The sequence below is a fragment of the Paramisgurnus dabryanus genome, chromosome 16 (genome assembly GCF_030506205.2).
Source record: "Paramisgurnus dabryanus chromosome 16, PD_genome_1.1, whole genome shotgun sequence".
Taxonomy (NCBI): domain Eukaryota; kingdom Metazoa; phylum Chordata; class Actinopteri; order Cypriniformes; family Cobitidae; genus Paramisgurnus; species Paramisgurnus dabryanus.
Window position 1 is genome coordinate 5,385,721 of NC_133352.1, and position 25,604 is coordinate 5,411,324.

At 40.9% G+C, this 25,604-nt stretch overlaps 2 protein-coding genes across 4 annotated transcripts; one reads left to right on the plus strand and one right to left on the minus strand.

Moving 5' to 3' along the window:
- The first annotated feature begins 15,290 nt into the window (after window positions 1–15,290).
- LOC135749407 (uncharacterized) lies at window positions 15,291–19,294 on the plus strand. Its single transcript, XM_065267995.2, has 4 exons — window positions 15,291–15,444; window positions 16,162–16,410; window positions 16,520–16,787; window positions 18,459–19,294. Exons 1-4 carry the CDS (start codon window positions 15,347–15,349, stop codon window positions 18,660–18,662), a joined length of 819 nt encoding a protein of 272 aa, XP_065124067.1. The 5' UTR covers window positions 15,291–15,346; the 3' UTR covers window positions 18,663–19,294.
- Window positions 19,295–19,987: 693 nt separating this feature from the next.
- Window positions 19,988–23,771, minus strand: LOC135749408 (uncharacterized). Of its 3 annotated transcripts, none has more exons than XM_065267997.2 (10): window positions 23,513–23,771; window positions 23,201–23,400; window positions 22,985–23,091; window positions 22,199–22,443; window positions 21,921–22,116; window positions 21,644–21,730; window positions 21,227–21,480; window positions 20,968–21,096; window positions 20,652–20,792; window positions 19,988–20,053 (listed from the first exon to the last, which is right to left on the minus strand). In XM_065267997.2, coding segments are annotated over exons 1-7 (885 nt in total). In that variant the 5' UTR covers window positions 23,562–23,771; the 3' UTR covers window positions 19,988–20,053; window positions 20,652–20,792; window positions 20,968–21,096; window positions 21,227–21,479. The 3 variants fall into 3 exon arrangements, with proteins under 3 accessions (XP_065124069.1, XP_065124068.1, XP_065124070.1); XM_065267996.2 differs by having other exon boundaries at window positions 23,171–23,400; window positions 23,513–23,770; XM_065267998.2 differs by lacking the exon at window positions 21,644–21,730 and having other exon boundaries at window positions 23,171–23,400; window positions 23,513–23,770.
- Window positions 23,772–25,604: the final 1,833 nt, after the last annotated feature.

Consider the following 25,604-nt stretch of genomic DNA (forward strand, 5'->3'; position numbering starts at 1 on the left):
ACAAATAACATTGCGACTGTTATGGAAAAGAGGGACTCAAATGCTGGGATAGCAGAAAATGTACACAGTTTATTAAAGCTGACCACAGGCAAAAATAAACGACATCCACCAAGGACTCAGACGAACAGAAAATATCCATATGGCTGGTAAATGTCAACTAAATAGTCCTCTGTGGCAGAGCAGAACAAAAGTGGCAGCAAGGCTTCACAAGGCAGCCCGTTTAGGGGTTGGCGAGGCAGGAGGCAGACGGAGACCCCTCACAGGTACATCTTAAGCACCACACACACCAGAGTTCTGTAACAGTATATAATAAAGAGTGCAGGGTAATTCCAGTGGTAAATGCAGGCAGCACAAATGACAGTTCACTACGGACAGGACACGACACGACAGGACAGGAAACAATACTTGGTATAATAGCTCAGCTTGGTATACGTGTTCACACGGATTTAACAATCTGACAATAGGACAAAGGCAGGGCACGATAGATAAAGCCAAAGTTAATGAGAGAAGATGAGAGACAGGTGGAGAGAGGAGAGAGTGGAAACAGCTGCGGCTGAGAGTAAAGAGAGCGGCTAATGAGTGTGTGTGTGTGTGTGTGTATGAATGTAGAGAAAGAGAGAGAGAGAGAGAAAGAAACTAAGTCATGACAGTGCTCCCAAGGGGGAAGCCCGACGAGACCGGAGGAAATCATCAATGAGCGAAGGATCCAAGACGTCCCGGGGGGAAACCCAACTCCTCTCCTCAGGACCATATCCCTCCCAATCGACCAAGTACTGATGCCCACGCCCCCGACGACGCATGTCCAAAATTCTGCGGACTCTGTAAACAGGTGACCCCTCAATACGAATGGCGGAAAGCGCGGATCGAGGGGACGAGCGGGTGGCAGGCTTAATGCAAGACACATGAAACACGGGATGAACCCGGTGAAGACTGGATGGGAGACGGAGCTTGACAGCGACAGGATTAATAATCTTAGTGATGGGGAAAGGTCCTATAAATCGAGGAGCCAATTTACGAGATTCAGACTGGAGAGGTAAATTTGCTGTGGATAACCACACTCTCTGACCCGGCGAATACCGGGGGCTTTTAATCCGACACTTATTGGCTGTAATGCACATGCGTTTACGAGAGCGACAAAGAGCGGAACTCACCCTTCTCCAGGTTTGTTTACACCGAGAAATAAATGTCTGAACGCTCGGGCATCTAGAATCAACCTCTTGTGAAGTGAATAAAGGAGGCTGGTACCCGAGGCAACAATGAAACGGAAATAGTCCCGTGGCAGAGGACGGGAGCGAATTATGCACATACTCTGCCCAAGGGAGCTGCTCGGACCAAGACGAAGGATTACGAAATGCAAGACTACGTAAGAGGCGGACAATCATCTGGTTGGCTCGCTCAGCTTGACCACAGGTTTGGTGGTGAAAGCCTGACGAGAGGTTGGTAGTGGCCCCAATGAGGCGACAAAACTCTCTCCAGAATAGAGAGGTAAATTGAGGTCCTCTGTCAGAAACTTCTTCAGAGGGTAGACCATGTAACTTGAATACATGATTGACGACAATCTGGGCGGTCTCCTTGGCAGAGGGGAGTTTAGTGAGCGGGATAAAGTGTGCAGACTTAGAAAACCGATCAACCACCGTCAAAATGACCGTGTTACCATTTGACGGGGGAAGACTGGTGATAAAATCGAGCGCGATGTGAGACCATGGGCGAGTAGGAACAGGTAATGGACGAAGCAGACCTGCTGGCGGGGCATTACCAGCCTTAGTTTGTGCGCAAACAGCACATGAAGCAATAAAACAGCGAGCGTCACGATCTAAGGTGGGCCACCAAAAACGCTGGCGGATAGCCGGCCAATCTGCCACCGCCTGAACCTTTGAAGGGTACATACTAATCCCCTCTGCCGAGATTACTGAACCCAGAAACGTAACCGAAGATACGTAAAACGAACAATTCTCTGCTTTGACAAATAGCCGGTTCTCATGTAAGCGTTGAAGCACACGGCGTACATGCTGGACATGAACCTGGAGAGACGGGGAGAAAATTAGTATGTCGTCAATATAGACAAACACAAAATTATTGAGCATGTCACGGAGAACATCATTGACAAGAGCCTGAAACACGGAGGGGGCGTTGACTAGCCCGAAGGGGAGGACCCGGTATTCAAAATGACCGAGGGGAGTGTTAAAGGCGGTCTTCCACTCGTCTCCTTCTTTAATACGCACTAAATGGTATGCATTGCGGAGATCGAGCTTGGTAAAAACCGTAGCTCCCTGCAAGATCTCGAAGGCTGAAGACATCAATGGCAAGAGGCGTGGTCCCCAGTAAGAGATCGATAGCGCAGTCATATGGACGATGAGGAGGGAGAGAGGTGGCCCGTGAACGACTGAAGACCTCCCGCAGATCGTGATACTCCTCCGGAACTCCAGACAAATCACCAGCCTCTTCCTGAAAAACAGGAGGGACAGCAGATACCAAACACTCAACATGACAAGACAATCCCCAAGACACAACAGAACCCTTAGACCAATCAATATGAGGACTATGACGTTTAAGCCAAGCATGACCCAGAACTATAGGGGTAAATGAAGAATGAAAAATCAAAAAAGAAATTGTCTCTCTGTGGTTACCAGAAACGGTAAGAGTCAATGGAAAAGTCTCCTTCTGTACTTTTGGTAGAGAACTACCATCTAAGGCAAAAAGAGGGGTGGAGTCTTTTAAGTGTGTGAGAGGAATACCTTGTAGTAGAGCCCAATCCTTGTCAATAAAATTTCCCTCTGCCCCAGAGTCGATTAAGGCAGAACTGGCAACCGATGAAGCGGACCAATGAAGCATGATTGGAAGTGAAGTGCAAGACCTGGAAGGAGTTTTCCGTGTGATGGCGCTCGCCAGTAACCCTCCACCTACCGACAAGCACTGGCTTTTACTGGGCACGTAGAAACAAAGTGATTAGCGGCTGCAGAGTACATGCACAAACGGTTAGCGATCCTTCTCTCTCGCTCCTTAGGAGAGATGCGTAGGCCTCCCAACTGCATGGGCTCGGACTCTGCTTCAGCGGAAACGGGGACAGCCGCGACAGAGGAAGTGGAGGGGAAAGTCGTATCCATGCGACGGGCTCTGCGTCATAGATCAAAACGCTTCTCGACCCGAATAGCAAGGGCGATGAGGTCATCAAGTGAAGCGGGAACCTCCCGGATGAAAATATCCTCCCTGATCTCAGGATTAAGACCCTCCAGGAATCGGGCAATGAGAGCTGGCTCATTCCAGCCGCAGGTGGTAGAGAGAGTGCGAAACTCTATGGAGAAATCCGGAACAGAGCTCCTGCCCTGACGAAGGACGGACAGCTGACGCGAAGCCTCGGCGCCATGAGCAGAATGGTCAAAGACCCGGATCATCTCCTCCTTGAACTGTGCGAAGCTGAGGACGCAGTCCAATTCCGCCTGCCAGTTTGCCGTGCCCCATTCACGAGCGCGGCCAGCGAGAAGGGAGATGACGTAGGCGACCCTCGCTTGTTCCCTGGCATAAGTCACCGGCTGAAGGGAGAAAACCACCTCACACTGAGTCAGAAAGGCACGGCACTGAGTGGGCTCACCCGAATAGACAGGAGGGTTGTTAATCCGCGGCTCCGGCGGAACATGAGTGTCCGGTGAAGAGGCCCGCGGCTGGCGGATATGATGAACCTGCTGCGAGAGGTCAGACATCTGGGCAGCAAGCGTCTCGACCGCATGTCTAGCAGCGGTTATGTCCTTCTCGTGCCGTCCTAGAAGAGCACCCTGCTGTTCGACGGCTGCCTGAAAGGGGCCGACTCCCTGGAAGGGGCTGCTACCCGCTGAGTCCATGTCTGGTCAGATTGTTCTGTTATGGAAAAGAGGGACTCAAATGCTGGGATAGCAGAAAATGTACACAGTTTATTAAAGCTGACCACAGGCAAAAATAAACAGCATCAACCAAGGACTCAGATGAACAGAAAATATCCAGATGGCTGGTAAATGTCAACTAAATAGTCTTCTGTGGCAGAGCAGAACAAAAGTGGCAGCAAGGCTTCACAAGGCAGCCCGTTTAGGGGTTGGCGAGGCAGGAGGCAGACGGAGACCCCTCACAGGTACCTCTTAAGCACCACACACGCCAGAGTTCTGTAACAGTATATAATAAAGGGTGCAGGGTAATTCCAGTGGTAAATGCAGGCAGCACAAATGACAGTTCACTACGGACAGGACACGACACGACAGGACAGGACAGGAAACAATACTTGGAATAATAGCTCAGCTTGGTATACGTGTTCACACGGATTTAACAATCTGACAATAGGACAACGGCAGGGCACGATAGATAAAGCCAAAGTTAATGAGAAAAGATGAGAGACAGGTGGAGAGAGGAGAGAGTGGAAACAGCTGCGGCTGAGAGTAATGTGAGCGGCTAATGAGTGTGTGTGTGTGTGTGTGTATGAATGTAGAGAAAGAGAGAGAAAGAAACTAGGTAATGACATGCGACTACATGAAAAGAGCTTTAACTGTAATAAAAATACAGATTTGTGAGCATTCATGGAACTGAGGGCGTGAAAATAAACATGAAACACATGTGTTTGTTGTCATGTAGTGAATCCGACCAATATTGAAACAGCTGTGTCGTCATTAAATGGTAAATGGACTGCATTTATATAGCGCTTTTAACAGACCTATGGCCATCCAAAGCGCTTTACAATTAGCCTCACATTCACCCATTCACTCCCACATTCATACACCGACGGCGGTGTCAGCCATGCAAGGCGCCAGCCAGCTCGTCGGGAGCAAGCTGGGGTTAGGTGTCTTGCTCAAGGACACCTCGACACTTGGTCCAGTGGAGCCGGGGATTGAACCACCAACCTTCCGGTTTGTAGACAACCTACATGAACCACTAGGCCACTGCCGCCCCGTCATTACAGCCCGTGCAGCGCCGCATGAAGTTGAACACACCTTACATCTCCCACAACCCTTTGCATAATGTCATTACCAATCATAAGGTGTGTTTGACTTCATGCGGCACTGCGCAGACCGATTGGTGGCTGAGTTAAAGCAGTGCATGCCGGCTAGTAATTTTGACCGACTTGAGCTGGCACTGAAGGCACGTGACTGTGTCATATGGTTCTAATGAACCGCGAGAACGATTTGAGAGTAGCCTGCTACCTCAGCCGATACAGCCTCTCCAGAGCGGCTGCACGGAGTTGTGATGATGACACAGCTCTTCGTGATTAGTCACCTCACTGATGCCAACGATCATGTGCGTTTCAAGTTTAATCCAACCTTCAGTTCCACTAATAAACATTATAAATTCATGTTTTTATAACAGGAAAAACACATTAATATGCAAAAATATGTTATATTGTGTCGTGTAATAAAATTTAAATTAAAATAACAAACTCTATTGGTATTTTAATAATGTAGGCTTGCTTCCCGTTATTTACAGGGATACAGTATAAGCAGCAATTAAAATATTCGATATAAAATGTTTTTTGGTTGCAACTTTTTATTAAAAGGTATGTTTTTATCAAATTTACCATCTAATTCACTTCATTCGTGAGTAAAAAAAAAGTAATCACAGCACACACATCACTACGGCAAGCAGCAGGGGCACGTTCAAGATCGAAACGGTGCGCAATGCTTCGCTACAGTTTCCGGGTTGAACGACATTTTTCCTGTAAACGGTGTGCACCGATGTGCAACAGGGTTTGAGATGCATTTTCTCTTGTTTGGTGGGTGTGTCAGAACCGCAGTCCAATCAGAAGCAATATGTGAATAAACCACGAGGTACTAAAGAGACAGCTCGCACAATGGGTTTAAGTTGGAATGTTCTCTTTCATTCTGGACGGCACGGACAGTGACTTTAACTTCGAGTGTGTTTTACAGTATTTAACACATATTCATATTGATTTCATTAGCTGCCGGAAACATTAAAAAAAATAACAAAAGTAATGGCCTCTCAGCTACCGTAGTTGCAACTCTTGCGTCTTCACAACAGGGTGTTCAACGCATCACTGTTACTGTTTAATTCGGCGCTGAACGCAGCCCAGGTGTTCGGCTTGACGGCTCCTTCTTCAGCTCCTCCCTCGAGTGCAAGCAGCAAACCTCGCTGATCGGTCTCCGCAGCACCGGATGATCTTGAACACACCTATTGTTTGCACCTGTGACTCATTATAATTGTTAGCTCATCCTATTTATACCCGGTTCATTAATCAGGGCTCAGTATTAGAGTTGTTTACCCTGAAGTCTGTCTATCTGGATCCAGTTCCCGCTCGAGTGGGTTATAAGGCTTCAGCTGGTTCAAAATGCCACTGCAAGAAGTACAATCATATAAACGCAATTTTGGCATCTTTACACTGTTTACCAGGTAAATACCGTATACATTTTAAAATATTACTAATTGACTATAAAGCCTTAAATGGCCTAGTGCCTTTGTACCTTCGGGAATTTCTATCAGAATTCAATCCATCGCGTACACTGCGGTCACAAAATCCTGGTCACTTAAATATCTCTAGAATATCAAAAGTGTCTAAATGTGGTAGATTATTTTCCTACTTAGCCCCTAAACTCTGAAATGATTTACAAAACAATGTTCGAGAATCAGACACACACAACAAAACATTCACATAATTCGTCTTGGAAATATACTTATGCTGCAAAAGTTAGCCTGTCTGGAACTCAGCAGATATTCTACCAATATACTATATGACACTTGCATTACATGCGAGCGGCCCCTACGCTTATAGGATTTTATTTCTCTTTATCTGTCTTGTCCTTTACCTAGTTCCTGCTGCCGTGAATATTTCCCATAAAATTGTATAATATAGTATATAATATAGTAGGTGCTTTTCAATTCTTATTTGTGCATCTTCGTTTCCTTTCCTTGCCTCCTTTCCTCATGTCTTAGCTCCACCCTCGGGGTGGACGGAGGAGACAAAGTATTAAGTGAAATGATATCCTCTTTCCTTACTCTCTTTATAAAGTTTATTCTCTGTTATCAAATTATCAAGTGCATTGAAAAAACCCAAATATTTAATAAAATAAATACATACTTGAGTTATAGTTCATATCCTTACTACATTAAAGTAAAGACATTCTTAAAAGTGTTGTAAAATTAATATATATGTCTATACCACTGATCATTTATATAGATCGGTGGTTTATACATACTGTCTGAAATGAGTCTACATTTACAATAATTTAATGATTAATAGCAAGATTTGTGTGTTTAATGACGTGACGATGTGATAGTGGGAGGAGATTTACAGTATACGTGCTTCAGGTTTAGTTGATAAAACAATTCTGCATAGGATACACTTGTGTATCCTCGCTCATGACTCCTCAGAAAGCCTCCTAACTCCTCGTTCCTCACCTCCTCGCGGTGCAATTAAGGAATTGAGATGTCCTACATCAGGGGTGTCCAAAGTCGGTCCTGGATGGCCGGTGTCCTGCAGAGTTTAGCTAAAACTTCCCTCAACACACCTGCCTCAAAGTGTCTAGTCTGCTAAGAAAGACCTTGATTAGCTTGATCAGGTGTCTTTGATTAGGGTTGGAATAAAACTCTGCAGAGACACTGGCCCTCCAGAAGCAGGATTGGACACCCCTGTCCTACATGATGGCGGAGCTCGATCAGTTTCCGGGTCGTAGGATGTAGGAGAAGCACCCATAGTATATCCTCTATAGAATCAGCTAGACTCTCTCTCAAAGATTTTTTTCTTGGATCTTTTCCCCCAAATAAAATAAAGTTTTTTTCTTCAGTCAGTTGAAATTGGCTTAACTTAGAACTCTCTTTTATACATTACATTATTACTAGGCTCGCTAGGTTTAATCTTAGCCACTGTACTCTGCAATTTTAGCTGTCCACCGATTTTTCTGTGTTTTCTCCTGATTTTGTTAATGTAAAACTGCTTTGAAACAATTAAACAATTGTGAAAAGAGCTTTATAAATAAAATGTACTTGACTTGTGTCACGGAATCACCAGGTTTAACACTCACTCTCCTCCAAAGCTGGTCACCGTCCAGTCTCATTAAGACATACAGTACTGTACAAAAGGCTTAGGCCACCATCCCCAGCTTTGTTGTATCAGCAAAGTTTTAATGTCCATCTATATTTCTTTTTCTTTTTTTTAAGATACAGACAGAAAATACAGGAAATATGTACAAAAAATTTAAAACAAAACAATTCTCAGAACTAAATGTCTTCTTCAGGCATCAGTCAGTATTTAGTGTGACCTCTCTTGGCACAAAACACATCTTGGGCTTTATTAGGAGACTGAAGTCATTGATTAAAATTAGAAATTAGGATCTATTTTTATTAAAGGTGCCCTTCCTCTGTCGTTTTTATTGCTTTATACTGTTATCTGAGGTCTACTCATGATGTTTGCATGGTTTTTACATCCAAAAACATCAAAAGCAATAAGTAATAGGCCATTTTGTACCCTGATTTTGAGCTGGTTAGAGAAATGATCCGTTTTAATGGGCGGGCTGCATTGACGACTTGGAAGTAAACGCCCACTGCTATGATTGGATAACAGTTTTTCGTTCAAACTAACTTTCAATTTAATCTCATGTGTAATCAGTTTAATGTTAAGTTAGTCTCTTAATTCAATTCAATTCAATTCAATTTTATTTATATAGCGCTTTTCACAAAAGTCAATTGTTTCAAAGCAGCTTTACATAAATAGAAGCAGTGGAAAGCACAGCAAACGACAGATAGCACAAAAAAATACATGATAGCATGAGCAGTTAAATTTGCTGCGGCTATGACTCAATATTATAATTGCACGTATTACTAAAGCAACGTATAGAAGAGGAAGCTAGGTAAAGCCCAAAAAGGCTGCCTCCCCGGGGTGAAAAACCCCCTAGGAGAAAAAAAAAACCCCGGGCTTTTATCCGAGGAAAAATAAGTCCTAGGAGGGAAAAACCCTTGGGAGAACGGAAATGGAGATTTAGCGGAGATTAAGCGGTTCTGCCGGTGATCGTTGGTCAGGTAACAGCTGGGCATAACGTTGAAGGACAGCCAGTAGATCAGAGGTGTGCCGACTTTCACATCTACCGGGACTGGGTCTGTTTGTCTCGTCCTCGGGTCGAGGACGAGACAGGGAGAGAAAAACAAAATCGTATTAGCGTAGCGGCCGTTCATATGTATTGAAGTGTCACACAGTGATGTGGTTTAACTCAGCTTAGTTCCAGACAGACTAAATATTGCGGCATAATTATGTTATCCACAGTTGAGGATTTAGCAAATTGGCGGGCCCAATGCGAGGGTATATATGATAAATAAGGGTCACCTTCCGATCTTTAAGAGAAAATGAAACCTGACGACCCGTTTGACTAAGGCCTAAAGCCCCACTGTCGTCGTTAATGCAGGTTCAGTGGCAAACGGGTCTATATTGTATACCATTTACAGGACCAGGAGAAAACGCCAAAAAAAAAAAAAAAAAAAAAAAACACAGTGATTAAGACAGTGTCTTTCTTACACACATAATCATAAACCCTTTTGACACACACACACACACACACACACACACACACACACACACACACACACACACACACACACACACACACGTGTCTTTTATCGTCAGTTTAATGTTAAGTGAGTGTCTTAAGACACAGTGGCTGCGTCCCAAAAAGCATACTTCCATACTATTTAGTAGGCAAAAAGCACTACTTCTCGTACTCTTTGCCTACTATATAGTATGGAAGTAGGCGGTTTGGGACGCAGCGAGTGTCTTTCTTACACACATTATCATAAACCCTTTTGACACACACACGCGTGTCTTTTATCGTAAACCCACGCACAAAAACACACACACAAACACACACACACACACACACACACGTGTCTTTTATCGTAAACCCACGCACAAAAAAACACACACAAACACACACACACAAACACAAGCGTATTTTACATAAACCCTTCGACGCACATGTAACGAACGCACAAACTTTTATTACATTCGATGCGTGTGCATCATGAATTCGCGTGAATCGCGTCCCTCTGAAGAGAAATCCTGGCCGCAACTGATAACACATAGTACTAAAGTGTTTTAGTTTTACTCACACAAACACGCTGACAGAGGAGGTGGAAGTTAATTTTCACATTCACGACACAACACAAACACATATGGACCTAAACACATATCAAAAAATACAAGTAAAAACGGTTTTATGTGGAAGGGCCTCTTTAAGGTTTAAGAGATCCTGCAGCTGCCTGCTGTTGCTCAAGTGTAGGGTAGTTATCCCTAAATACTTGATATTTCAGCTTAAACTTTTATATTGTTTTTAATACTACATACACATTTCATGTATTTTCTGGTTGTATTATAATAAAGAGACTGAGAAATAATTATATATATATGATCACTATACAATTGCAAAAACAATAAATCTAAGTGGCATGGTGGCCTAAGACTTTTGCCCAGTACTGTATATTTCATTTGAGTGTATCGTTGCTACTTACCTGACTCTCCTACCCTGTTGTGAAGTTCATCATTGTATTCTCTCCAGTTGTCTTTATCATCAGCATTGTCATTGTGGTCCTCGTCCTCTGTTACCTGTTCAGTTAAGGAAAGTGATTGTTTGTTATTCTGTGATTGTCAAGACGTTTTTGTGTTGAGTTGCTTGTTATACCGTCTCCTACCTGCTATCAATCATCCTATCTACTTGTGTTCTGTTGCTTGTTTAATAAATATCATATCTGTTTACTCCGTTGTCATCTCCCTCTGTCTACAATAACAATTTGGCTTGACTATAGCATCCGAGACGCATAATTTTCGGTATTATGATTGGTCTGATCGCCTGTCAATAAAACCTCCATGAAGGGTCAATTGACTTAATTTATATAATTGAGTAAATTTATGAAATTATAAAATTATAAATACCCTTTTCCTTATTTTATTTTACTGCATATACTGTATACTGTAATCTTGTTTTTAATAGATGTTCCTAATGTCTATCGTATTACGTCTATCACCTTAAAGGGAATTTAATGGAGAACATACATTGAAGAAGTTGCTGGTTTAATTGTCTTGCAGTATCTAATGGACACATTTTGTTATTGGACCCTCCTGCAATAGTACAATTGTAAGTGATTATTGTCTTTAGGTCTGAATGTTTCTGTTTGCAAGACCAAACATATTTACTTATGTGCACTGTAGGATGAAGATGAACAGATTACATCTGCTGTGACAGAAAATAAACATTTTAGGATGCCCACAGAGGTATGATGCATGTCATGTATTCCCTTTTAAACATAACTGAATAAAACATTTAATTTGGGGTTTCGTTTTGATGGTGGTCCATCTACCTCCACAGATAATCTTACCAGTGTAAGAAATTGTCTGCACTTGTCCTTCCTAATTAAAGTATTTAATGTGTATGTATGTTGAATCATCAATCTGTCATAGATGCCTGCAAAGGAACTGTATAAGGTTAATCTTCAAATATGACATGGAGATGGATCTTACAAAGCTTCAAATAGAGAAAAAAGGCTGAATTTAGGTGGTATACTAGATTTGCCTTGTGTCTGTAATGCCTACTTTACATTTAAATCAATAAATACAAATGTTTTTTTTACAGGAAATGAAAAAACACTTGACTGTGAAGTAATTTAAATAGTGATTATGGCATAATGGCTCATACCACCCTACCATCTCCTTGGTCTAGGGCAAACGAAGTACACTGTTGATAGCACAAATCTATTTGTAGCGGTCAATTTTGATTTTATGGCAGATCAACACTAATTTATATGTTCTCATGTTGTATTTGTTTGTTTCGCATTTATAATGATGTCATGGCAAACGCAGTGCAACTGTAACAAAAAATCTATTATCCCACCCATTCTGAAGCAATACTAAACTGTAGTGGAGGAGCAAACCAAAGCAAGCAGAGACGCATCTTCCCAAGCCACGTTGTACCACGCAATGGAAAAGCGCCATTACTTATTTTTAAACGTCACATAACCTGCTTTTTGGAATACCCTCAGGAGTTTGGCTTCATTGTTTTTGGAATGAATCAGAATTTGTCTTTTATAAATATGATTAGATGATAGACTCTTCAGTGATATAATGCAATACTACTCTTTAGGGCTTTTCACAATGGATATAGTTAACCGTGGTTTATTGTAAACCCCAGGTTAACTGAATCCTGGGTTATCTGTTTCAGGTTTTTACACTGTTCATCCTTAACCAGGGGTTAAAGATAACCCTGGGTATTCATAATCTGTCGTTTCACATTGTGCATTCCTAAACCCTGGGTCAGGAGTCTACCTGGCCCCGGCTCTGAAGCAAGGTTAGCACCGCTTTTTTTGTGGGGTTAACCCCGCATTATGGTGCCAAACAAAACGGAGTGTAGCTAACTCCTCCCATCCCCCTCCCTTCCGTGCTTTCTGAACGAGTCATGAACGCGCCCAACCCCCACTAATAAATCCTTCTTGTTGTTTATTGGCTGGAACACTTTTTTATTTTTAGTGGTGGTAGGTTTGACCACTATGTTTTTGTTGCAGTTTGCGAAACCTGGGCTGTCTGCAGAGACCACATTTTTTTTACAGTGTGTTCAGGGGACAGGCAGCTAGCAGATAGGGAGGAGATGTTTACTGTATGAAACAAAAAAAGTTTTATGGCCTAAAACGTGTGAATTCGCTTAGAGCACCTTTAACCCAGGGCTAAAAGTGGGGTTTACAACGAAGATCACCCAGGGTTAAGCGCAGTGTTAAAAGCCCTTTTAGGTACTTAAAATTAACATGAGATTGTTCAGTTCAGTTTTATTTGTCCCTGTAGAGAAAGTTTGTGGCATAGTCACATAGTCATTGATAGAAAGACTCAAGTGCAGACATCCCAACCTGCAAAAAGTCATTTTAGGGAGGTATCCCGAAGCCCCCTATACCCCCCCCCCCCCAAAAAAGTAGGACAAGGATACGACATTTCAAGATATAAAAGCATAATATTAATTTCTATAGGCCTATGCAATTATTTGTAACACTTTATTATAAGGTCTCGTTTGTTAATGTAAACGGCGTGCAGTCTATAACAGTTTATTTCAAGTCAAATGCACGTCCATTAACCCTTGTATATTCTGCGTTGTGTTCTTGTTGAGATTAATTGTAGAAAAGACCCAAACCACAACCGACTGCTGGTTACTCTTTTAATGAAGATGGAACAGCGGATTTGTCTGTACAAATCAACAAACAAAAATAAATAAATAAGGCTCTGTCACATGCAGTCTCCTCCACATAGCACACAGATCTCAAGCTCCTCCTCTCTATGGAAGGTTTTTTTGGTCTTTTTTAAATTAATTAATTAAATTATAAAATAATTAATTAAATTATAAAATAAAAAATAAAATCGCAAAATATGTCCCAAATTTGAAAATGAAATGCTAAAATAAAAATTAAAACATTATATTAAATTATTTCATTTTCATTTTTAACGTGATGAAGCATCATTCCGGCCAAATTGAAAAATTTAATTAAATTGATGATTTGACATTTCATTTTCAATATAATCTTGAGTCAAGACTGACAATATTAAAATAAAAAGGCAAGCTTGAAAAGGAATCTTTAAATACATTTTTTAAAAGGCTTTTTATTCATGCCCAAGCAATAATAGGGACAAAATTAAAATGTAAAGTTCATTTTTAATTTTATGTTCTTTTTCATTTATTGGTCGTCTTTTTCATTTTCATTTTCGTTTTCATTTTCAACTTGTATGCAAATTCAATGCTAAGCAGTGGGCGGGGCTGAACGACACTGGTTCAGCAATGGCGGTGATCAACGGTGTAGCAGCTGAATTAAATGAGCTAGCAAATATCACCGATAATGACGAGTTTATTTTGCTTCGAGTTGAAGCTATTTTGGATACTCTTGGAAACTTTGCGGCTGTCACAAACTCTGTTGTAGATCCAGTGGTTCTTAGTAAGTTGCAGGACGTTGTGGAGTGCATTCAGGCAGCAAACTGTCTAGGGGATCGCCTTGGCCCTGGTCGTCCAAAGTACGAGATACCCTTAGAGACGATACGGATGCATCTTTTGAGTGGTTTTACTGTTCAGGAGATAGCAGACTTATTTGAAGTAAGCAACAAAACCATCAGACGGAGGATGGAACAGCATCATATGAGGTAAGACAAAGTTAGTAGTGATTTGGGCTAAGTAAGCATGCACGTAGATTTACAATGAAACTTATTTACGTCAATCTATAACCATTGCCATTGTTAGTGTTGACGTATTGTATTATAACCGTTATTGTTATGTGCTTGTTCGCTGTGCATGATCTGGCAGTAAGTTGTGATCGTACCTAATTTTGTGATTTCATGCACCGTGAATAGAGAAGACATGTATGTATATTGTAGGTTATGTCATCAGAAACGAATGGATATGTGAATATGTGAAAAGGGTTATTATAGAAATGTCTTGGTGTTAATGTACTTTGAAAGAATGATATATGAAGGTAAGCATTCAAATTTATGAATGCTGAAATGAATTTACTAAAACCATGGTTACTACATTTATACATTGTAGTAATCAAAATAAGCTATGGTTTTGCTACAGTAACCATAACCGTAGACATTAGTGTATTAAATGGCAACATTTGTAATGTAAGATGTTTGATCACTTTAAATAGTCTTAACACCGTCTATCATTGTATCTAGGGTATCTGATCTGTATTCAACTATAAGTGATGCAGAACTTGACAGCACCATTGAAGACATACAAAGATTGTATCCAAACTCGGGGTACAGAATAATTCATGGTCATCTCCATTCACGAGGTCTCCATGTTCAAAGTAAGAACCCTTGCATTTTCAACAAGATTTTTACCATTCACAGTTATAAAAATATGTACTAGTATGAGGCTGTTGAGATGTTGTTTATAATTAGATTTGAAGAGTTTATATGCATTAAATGCCACCTCTGCCAAAAATTTGATCATGATTGTAATTGAATGCTCTGAACATGTTAGCCTACTACATGTTCATCAAATAATTTGATGCCAAATCCACTTTAGCCCCTAAGGTCATTCAGAAATACAGTTTTTTTTTTTAGGCAGGATCCATTAAGAGTATAATAAAAAGCCTCATTAACAAAAAATTATGCCAGACACGCACAGTTGGTTTTGCATCTGAGCTCTTTATTTACTTATAGCTTATCTATACAATATAAAGGTTGATGTTACCATGCCATGCCCTATAACTTACATTGCCATTGTAAGGATGATTCTAAATAAAAAATAGTTAAATATACAGTTTACCTTTCTAACCAGTATTTTATTTGATATTATACTCTTCTGTTTTTCCCTCACAAGCTTTGAGAGTACGAGAAGCAGTAGGGAGAGTAGATCCACATGGAACACTGATGCGAGCAATGTCGATGCGAACCATAAGGCGACGTCAGTATACTGTTCCTTGTCCCAATGCTATGTGGCATATTGACGGCAATCATAAACTCATCAGGTACATACAACAGAAAAGGTTCATATTGTTGGAGAAAAACCTGCACAAAGATATATATTTAATTCAAAAATGCTGAATATCCACAGGGTAAATTCCAAAAAAAGGAGTAACAATTAAACACAACATAACATGTACAAGACCAGACAACAGTGGGTTAAACAAAGTGAGTTTAAATTGAGTAGAGATGATGACATTGATTGCTAGCTTGATTGTAGACATGAAACAGCTGAGGGAGCGTGGAGGATGATAGGCAATACTGAGGCTGAATCCCAAACCGCCTACTTCCAAATATATAGTATGTAAAAAGCGCTACTTTGCGTACTATATAGTATGGAAGTAGGCGGTTTGGGATTCAGCCTGAGAGAGACAAATGGTGAAACAGACAGGCAGACAAACTGGGTGCATGGCATTATAACAAGCATATCATGTCCATGTGCAGACACTTATTTTTTTTTTTCAATTAAACACCTTAACTTAAGCAGATTTAGATTTTTTTAAGTTTATACTGCATTTTAATTAAACAGATGGTACTTTGATTAGTAATTATTACTAGACGTGTTAATATTATTACATTCACATGTGTGAAATATCTGGAAATATTCATCAAATGTTATTTTTCACTTTTATGGGTTCTATATGCTTTTGATGTGACGCATGTCCACATAATTCTAATATGATGTTTGAACTTATTTACAAATATTTTTGTTTATTCTGTAGATGGAGATTGGTGATTCACGGCGGTATTGATGGTTTCAGCCGACTAGTAGTTTATCTGTCTGCATCCTCAAATAACCGAGCATGCACTGTTCTCAGGAACTTCATGGCTGCTGTGAATGAGTATGGTTTACCATCAAGGGTCCGGTCTGATAAAGGTGGGGAGAATATTGCAGTTGCTGAGTACATGGTGGCACACAGAGGAGAAAACAGGAATTCTCACATTACAGGGAGAAGCGTACACAATCAGAGGTAAATATTATATAGCCTACATTATATAGGATAAATGCTATTATTACATCAGGCTTTATATAATCAACATAATTATGTTTTGTTTCTAATATTATTTCTCTCCCCTAAGAATTGAGAGGCTTTGGAGAGATGTGTATGAACATGTTTTAAGCATGTTTTATCACATCTTCTACAACATGGAGACAGAGGGAATACTCAATCCAGATTCAGAGACCGACATTTTTGCTCTTCACTGGAGTTTTGCGCCTCATTTGCAGAGGCATCTCGCTTTCTTTAAAGATGCCTGGAATAACCACCGCATCAGAACTGCTGGGAGCCAGTCACCCGTCCAGCTTTGGTTGAGATACAGTGCCAACAATACTGATGACCCAATTCAAGTAAGATATCAGATTATATACCCTTAAAGGTGCAGTAAACCAGTGGTTCTTAACGTTATTCCTGGAGGCCCACTGCCCTGCACATTTTGTATGTCTCCCTTATTTAACACACCTGATTCAAATCATCAGCTCATTAGAAGAGCTCTCCATGAACTGAACTGAGGCTGCGTCCGAAACCGCATACTGTATAGTAGGTACTGAATTAGATGAAGTGCCTACTTACTTGGCGTTAAAACAGTAGGTACTGTATAGTATGAATCCGGGTAGTATGAATGAGATTCGGACGTACTACATCCGCCATGTTGCTACATCACGTGACATACATCGTCATCACGTCATGTCATTTCAGCGCGAAAACAGCCGCGTGCCTCTTCTTCTTCGTTGGATAACTCCTCGTCCGGGGCATCATGGGATAGTGAAGCGTCCATCGTATGCACACTGCAAAATCTAACCGGAAGTAGTAGGTCATCCGGGTACTTTTCGCATACTGTTTTTCGAATACTATGTATTCGGACATACTACTCGCCTCGCCTACTGCTTTTCGCGTACTATATAGTATGTAGTAGGCGGTTTCGGACGCAGCATGAGTCTTTCAGATAAAAGAGACATACAAAATGTGCAGGGCAGTGGGCCTCCAGGAATAACGTTAAGGACCACTGCAGTAAACAATTTATGAGAAGCATTGTCGATATTTCAATTATTGATACTTCATTGATCTGCCAACCAGTAAAGGTAAAGACTGTTTGCAGCACAAGTATGAATGAATCAGATGTGAATTACAACAACATTGGACACTATTCAAGAGGAGTATGGTACATTTTTGCAAATTATTATTGCTGTGGTTAGTTCAGAATGGACAACTGGACAATTCACAGACAATTCACAGTTCAAAAAAGAACACTACATGATGACAGTTGCATTTGTATAAAACAGCGCTGCTAATGATGTGAATATACCGTCTATAAATTCAACTACTGACTAATCAGAGTTACGTTTAATAGAGAACCAATGCCATAAGTTGTTAATTTGATCATCATGCCTAATTTATTTTTCCACAGTCATAACCAGGGGTGTGACGAGACACTCCACGAGAACAAGATTTTTACACTTCAAAAAAATCCTCAATGATAAAATGAACGGGAAACAGAAATCACATAACTCTGAAATGCTGTAACTAATCTAGGACTGTCCATAACAATTATTTTGGTAATTGATAATATGTATTATGACAGATGCCTGCAGAGGGCACTAGCAGACCCACAGATGTTATCATTACTTTGGATTTTAACTCTAATCTAAAGTTATTTAAATCTTTAATATTTGTCCAATTACAGTAGAAATGCTACAGCCACTGTTATTGTTGAGCAAAAACATGCAGAGATTTAATCGTGTAAGTTAGACTCATGTAATTTAAGACTTTATACGAGTTCCCAAATGAACATTATTGGAAATCCAAACAAAAAACCACACGCTGTACAAGACAGACTATTGCATGCTCTGTACTCAACTTTATGCTGATATCAAGAGACAGATTTCATCTCCATGATAAATCTTGACATAATTAATCTTGTGACACATTTTAATCATATTGATCTCGTTGCACAAGATCTTGTCACACCCCTAGTCATAACTGTTATAACTACATCCACATTGACTGATTTTCATAAACAGGTGGATGAAAATTATGGGATTGACTGGGATGGTCCCCCAAGTCATGACAGCGATGGAGTGTCAGTTCCAGAAGTGGCTCTTCCTCGACAACTTACTGAACAGGAATTGAGTACCCTGCCAAATCCTAATGTGCCCTTTTCAGATGCCATTGACATATACTACAACACAGTTACTAAACTTCATCAACTACTGGACAACGTTTAAGCAGTACTGTATTTTACAGCATTTGAAATGTTGATATAAACTCTCCAGCCACGGTTTTTTAAGTTTATTCAAGAACCCAGGCAAAGCACTGTTTGCGTTTTATTAAACTTGAATAAGACACATTTGTCTAACATTGCTTACTTTTTTTTTTTAACAAAACAGTTAATGCAGTGAACTGTTGTAAACGAGACATAACCTCATATTTTCTATGTAATAAATGACTTTGACAAACTACGTTGCAAAACTGTTTTTCGTAATTGTGAACAAAATAGTGCAGAAACATGCACTAATGCTGTTGTTGAGTAATTGGCACATTCCAAAATGAGCTAACATGCGGTTTAAACTGTGACCTGTATGTAGTTTAACTTAAACTTTAGAATTGATTTGAAGTCACATGTTTGTTCACTGAACAGTAATTACACCAAACCAAACCCACTGTCTGTGGATGATACAGCAGCTTTCAGGTCCTTCTGGAAACTCTCATAAGTGCTGTATTTCACTGGGAGCTTGATTGTTTCTCTGCAAGTGGATGCAGTTGGCATTGCAACATCAGAGGACACCTCTACATATAGATTCTGAGGAAGAACACCCCAACCCACCCAGAACTGAATGAGTTGTATCAGCTCTTCTGGTGTGCCTGAAAATAAAAAATAAATGACCCTGAAGTAAAATAAAATGTCAAGTTGCATGCATAATTGAAAAGTGAATAATTAAAAGCCTGTTTACAAAAAAAAAACATGTATAGTTTCAGAAGACGTAAATATGGTGTACAAATTACATGTAATATTTTTATAGAGCTTAAATACTTTATAGACAAGTTTCCCGGGTGAAGTAGGCGGGCCGCCATTAGCCTTTCACTCTGCCAACGACTTCCAGTTGTGTCTGCCAAGCACTTCCGGTTAGCGTCTTTTACTGTCTTTGGTTAGCGTGCAGAAAAAAGTAAACAATGGATGGTGTTACATGCCGACACAGCTCTGGGACATATTGTGCTGTTCGCGGTTGCAACAACTCGTGGCGAAAACAAACTCGCTAACCGGAAGTGCTTGGCATAGTGAAAGGCTAATGGCGGCCCGCCTATTTCACCCAGGAAACTTGTCTATGGAGTCTTTTAAAAATTACCAAAATCATTTAATGGAACACCGAATTTTCAAAATAAAATCAAACAAGTGGAATAAAGCATTAAGAAAAATAAAATTTGTTCGTTTACGTTAGGGTAAACATGTTTCATAATTGCGCATGGTGCAGTGTTTTCTTTTTACCTACCCTTTTCGATGTACTCTCGAAAAAAATTAGTCATTTTGCATGTGTCCTCCAGAGTATAGTATAGTATAGTCACCATACTCTTCATCATCACTGTCAACTCTTGGCCATATAGTTCTGTCGAGGATCATCTAAAATACCAAGTAATATATATATATATATATATATATATATATATATATTAGACTAGACAGTAATTATCTAGTACAGAAGTTTTCAAACTTCATAATGGCAGGGAGCCCCACATTTTAAGAACGTGTGGACACTTTCTCAAATTATAAATGTACTACATATATACCACTACCATATATCCATTTATTCTACGGGGCTGTTGAATGCTGATAGGTTGAGAAACATGACTTGTCAAATGTCCTAAAATAACCACCAGAGCAATGTTTGTGGTAACTGTGGTATAAACGGAATAATTGACGACAGGCCGTTGAATTATTTGAAAATAATGCATAATGGCCCGTCATCAATTATTTTATATAAAGAAACCGTCTTATATAAAAAGTTATTGTTAACAAACTGTTAACAAACTTTCTTTGGCTACATATTAGACTTTTTGGCTTTTTCTTTTTACTCTTTTTTTTGTAAGCGGCCCCTTAAAACCTCATGGGGGACCCCAGTTTGAAAACCCCTGATCTAGTACACACATTACAATTCTCTATTTAAATGGCACAATGCAATTTATCAAATAAACAGTCAATTATGTAAATTCACCAATACCTCTGAAGTGATCCTTTTCGCTGATGATCTTGGAAAAAGAACATCAATCAGATCACGCCGTTCTTTTATCATACACAAGACTCCTGTGTCTTTTAACCCCTGTCTGATCTGACGAATTTGCTTCTCCCTTCGAACAATGACCTATATAAATGTAGGATTGGTGCAATGAATGATGTGAAAGAGAGTAGTGCATGAAGTCAACTCCTGAACATAAATGAGCACAGTGATAAAGCACCACAGTAAATTACCAGGAATAATAGGTAATAATTATTACAGCATGTAAAGACTAGTAAAACAAATAGAGTATGACACTTACTGCATGGTAAAGGATACTTTGTGCCAACCACTTTCTGTTGTTCTCATTAACTGGTGGGAGATCCCAGCTGATTGCCAAATGATTTACTTGGTCACGTTCATCTTCTGTCAGATTACCAGACCCTTGAAGCTATCACAGCAGGGTTTTAACAGAGAATTATTAGTAGAATGTTCTTCAAGACGCATCTAAAGCATGCAATACATAACGCATATTCTTGTCAAACAAGATATTATAGATGATGATGATGCACTAAACTTACAAGTGAAACAATATCAGTCACATCAGTGTCAGGGCAGTCTTCTAGTTCTACAACAGCTACCTCATCCTTCTGTCCAATCAGCAGATTGAACAAAGACTGACTCAAACCAGTGAGAAAGGGACCACCGTGTAAGAAGGAATGTCCAATCATGCGTCCAATGACACGGAAAAGGTCACTATCAAGTAATAGCCGAGAAGTGGAAGGCACCAAATGGTCTTCTTGTCCATTAAAGAACAATGTTTTACCACAGTTTTCTAAAATATAGGGTGATAAAAACAATATCTATAGAAATGTTCAGATGCTAAATAAACAATGTTAACTCTACACAATGTTACTTTACACAACCCTAAACATTTACTTCTGTTACATTAAATTGAAATAGGCCAAAAAATACTTCATACTGTATTTCAAACGTACCAAGATTCAGCCCAAATCCATACTGCACTCTTGACATAACAAAGGAAAAAAAATGGCGTTTTACGCCATCTCCAAAGGCAGCATCCCCTGTGTATAAGATTAAAAATATTAAACCAAGGAAAAAGGAATACAGAAATGAAATTCCACTATACCTCACTATCACATTGTTTATAATTGCTTTATATTTTTATTTGCAACAAAGATAATCAAATATATAACATAATGGCGAGTAGATCACTGACAGGGATCTACAGTAGTTGTCTAAATTAAACCTTACCCCCAAGTACAACAGACAATGGACGTGCAGTTGGTCAAAGGGTTTTTGTAAAATGTCAGTATTTCTCTTTCTCTCTCTTCAGGACTTTTAAGTAGATTCATCTTTGCCACAAGATCTGGTTGATTCTCCATTTCTTGCAGTGCAGAACGTCGAAATATAAAAGCAGCACGGTTTAAGTCAGGCTCAGTTCTCCAGTCTGCAAAAATGTGCATATGGTTATATGTATATGAAAACAATGTTTATTTGAAAGTTGAGAAATTGATATTTAAAAAAGTGACCTTCAGTATCCTCACTGCCCATTTTCGAATCCGGTCCCTTGTTACTCCTCCCATCAAGTGCAAGATCATGACACAGCTCTCTGCTGCTATGACTCCTTTCTGAAACCTGCTCCTCATGCTCTTGCCTGCTGCTACAGCCCTCTTCTAAAACCTCGTCAATGTCTTCAAGGTCAATAATCTCCTGGCAGTCAAAGTTTTTGCCGTTTTTGTTTTCGTGTTCTTCAGCACTCTTCTCTTTCGCTGACCTAATATTTTTACAAGAAAATATCTGTTATATGACAGTTACAAATAGTACATAAAAATGTGACAACACATGTGACTTAACACAACAATCTACTACAACTGAGATCAAGAAAACATGACTAATAATACTTAAAGGAACAGTATGTAAGAAATTTATATCAATTAATCATAAAATGGCCCTGATATGTCACTAGACATTAAGAAATCATTTTCATTTCAAATACTTATATCAATGACAACAGTGGTCCGGCCAGGATATTGTCATTTAAAAAGTGGAGTTGCAGCCCTCAACTGATGTTTATGTTGTCATGTTGTGTATTGGCCACCAGTTGTGAGATTGCAGTACCAGTTTTAGCCACAAGTTTTGTAATTGCAGTACCAGTTTTGGCCACAATCCTACATACTGTTCCTTTAAGTCTGTTTATTATTTAGATAGTTTCTTATGTATTGTAATTTGCTTTAATAAAGCTTTACAAAAAGGTAGCAATACTAACATAGGTAGCAATACAACACATTAAAATACATGGGTCATAATTTACTCACAAGATACATTTGTCCACATGGTCCTGTATTTCTGCATGGCTAAATGTTTCATCACAGTAAATGCACTGTATAGGGGGGCCAGATTCACAATTTGGTTCAGCTGGTTCCTAAAACAAGCAGTGAAAAACTGTCAACACAATTTTCAAACTCATTTACTGCATGCTTGTGGTCTTTATTGTTACATACCATGTCAAGGTCTTTCTGAAGAGGCCTTACATATACAGTCGCTGAATTTATTCCAATGGTGTCTTGAAGATAATGTGGTGTATACCCTTCTGATGGACAGGGAATGACTTGTAGAGTTTTTGTCCTTGTTGCCCCATGTGGTCTGAGCAATTCAAAACCCCCACCATCTTTCAGTTTTGGAAACTCCGCAAACAACGTGGACTTGAATTCATCAGATGTGCAGAACTTATCTGTGACAAAATTGTTACATTTCAAAGTAGTACTTGACATTAACCATTTAGCTGGCTACATTAACATGTAACCCAAAGTACTAAAATGGTTCCATAAGAAAAAGAAGTATACCTGGGAAAATTATCCTTTTTTCTCCCAAACCTGAGCATTCAAGTTCCATTCTTTCCCACTGCTGAGGTACTTTGCAGTCACGTCGTCCACTCAAACAGTAAAACTTATGAGTGTAACTCTTTTTGGTGCATGGCTTTATTAAAGTCTGTCGTCTGCGCGTGACAGAGGACACTGTATTGCTGCGAGGGTATGGTGAAAAAAGTCTTGACACCTCACCTGTGGAGACGTGAAAAGCAGGGTTATATACTTTATATTTACATATTTCAAGCACATGAAACCATGTGTCACGGTCCTGTCAGACATCTGTGCTAGATGTAGGTCTGAGTGCATCTGGCAGGACCGTGATAGTATTATGTTCTGTGTGGGGACATGTGGAATCACATTGTGTGTGTGGCTTCCACATGTTCCCGGTGTCTTGTTGCTGTCGTGATCTTGCCAGACCTAAGTATAGGTTCAGGTCTGTGTTATAGGGCAAGATCAGGGCAGCATTGTGTTTACGTGGGAACACGTTTGTTTCACATCATGTCTGTGTGACACGTGTTCCCAGTGTTTGGTGGCTGTCATGGTCTTGCCTGATCCTGGTTATTATCCAGGTGGGATGTTAGAGGGCAAGACTGTGACAGCATTGTGTTATGTGGGAACACGTGTGTTTTCACATCATGTATGTGTGACACGTGTTCCCAGTGTCTTGTCACTTTTACCCTACTCCCTTATGTACTCGTGTCTTAAGTGATTAATTATGTTCACCTGTTCCCCATTGATGTGCTGTCTTTATAATGCCCTCGTGTCCTCTGTGTTGTGCGCGTGCGTTGTCTAATGTTGATTATCAGAGTCTCCTCGTTTCTCGTGTGCTCTGTTTTCAAGTCCCTGTTTAGTTTGTGTTCTACCACAGTCCTTTATATCATCCTCTGGTTTACCCCCACGTGGGTGTTTCTGTTTATATTTAATAAATCATAGTTTATTTTTGTACTTTGAGTCTGCGTTTGGGTTCTCCTTTAGTTTTCTTATCCGGTGTGTAACCGATCGTGACAGTACGCACGCGCCAATACTGAACCCAGCGGATCAACTATGCAATGTGCATCGGACCCGGAGTGGTGGTCCTCCATTGCAGCACAGACGCTCTCCGGGGGTAGCCCCTTCCCACCGCAGAGGGACCTTCCACTCCGGGAGTATGCCTTGGCGGTGGAGGACAGTAAGGGTTGTTACCCGGAGGTTCTTGCCAGCGCTTACCTGGTGGCCGGGATGAACGACCCTCCGCCGATTCGGGAGCGAGCGGAGCTTCTTCTTCTGCCGTATTGGGACTTGGTTGACCGTCTCGACCGCCGACAGCAACCACCGAGATCGGCCGAGACGGTCGTATCCATCGTTCCCTCATCCAACCTGAGAGGCATCAGGACCGGGGCTGTCAGACTGGGGAGGTCGACTCCCGTCCCTCCTGTGCTGGAGACCTTTTCTTCGCCGACCTCACCCACTCATGCGCTTGATCTCCGTCCCGCATCCTCCGCATCCAGACGGAGGAGGAGAAGGACGAAAGACGCTCCGGATCACCCGCCGGTGCAGCCGGGGACACGTCACCCGCCGGTGCAGCCGGGGACACGTCACCCGCCGGTGCAGCCGGAGACACGTCACCCGCCGGTGCAGCCGGAGACACGTCACCCGCCGGTGCAGCCGGAGACACGTCACCCGCCGGTGCAGCCGGAGACACGTCACCCGCCGGTGCTGCCGGAGACACGTCACCCGCCGGTGCAGCCGGAGACACGTCACCCGCCGGTGCAGCCGGAGACACGTCACCCGCCGGTGCAGCCGCCTGCGCAGGCGCAACCCGGACTATGTCACGCCTCATCAAGGCAACTGAACTCTGGGACTTATATTCCTAACTTTGGACATTTAGTTCCCCCTGTTTTTTCCCCACCTCCCCTTCATCATGTATTGTTTTTGTTACACCACCCTAACCCATTTGTCACATATGTTTGTCTCCCATTGTTGTTTATTGTTATGTTGTCGTGGGTGTTGTCTATTGTACAGTCTCTCGTTCCTCGTGTTTGATGGTTTTTTTTGTTTTCATGGCGTCTGGTATCCGCCTTTAAAGAGG

Excerpts from the sequence above, each read along its gene's own strand:
- LOC135749407 (XM_065267995.2), top strand. The coding sequence starts at position 15,347 with ATGCGAGCAATGTCGATGCGAACCATAAGGCGACGTCAGTATACTGTT. Across the intron at positions 16,411-16,519 it reads AGAAGCGTACACAATCAGAG|AATTGAGAGGCTTTGGAGAG; the intron begins GTAAATATTATA and ends CTCTCCCCTAAG. Across the intron at positions 16,788-18,458 it reads ATACTGATGACCCAATTCAA|GTGGATGAAAATTATGGGAT; the intron begins GTAAGATATCAG and ends TTTCATAAACAG.
- LOC135749408 (XM_065267996.2), bottom strand. The coding sequence starts at position 23,561 with ATGGAACTTGAATGCTCAGGTTTGGGAGAAAAAAGGATAATTTTCCCA. Across the intron at positions 22,444-22,984 it reads CATGTGGACAAATGTATCTT|GTCAGCGAAAGAGAAGAGTG; the intron begins GTGAGTAAATTA and ends TAAAAATATTAG. Across the intron at positions 21,731-21,920 it reads ATTGTCTGTTGTACTTGGGG|GGGATGCTGCCTTTGGAGAT; the intron begins GTAAGGTTTAAT and ends TCTTATACACAG.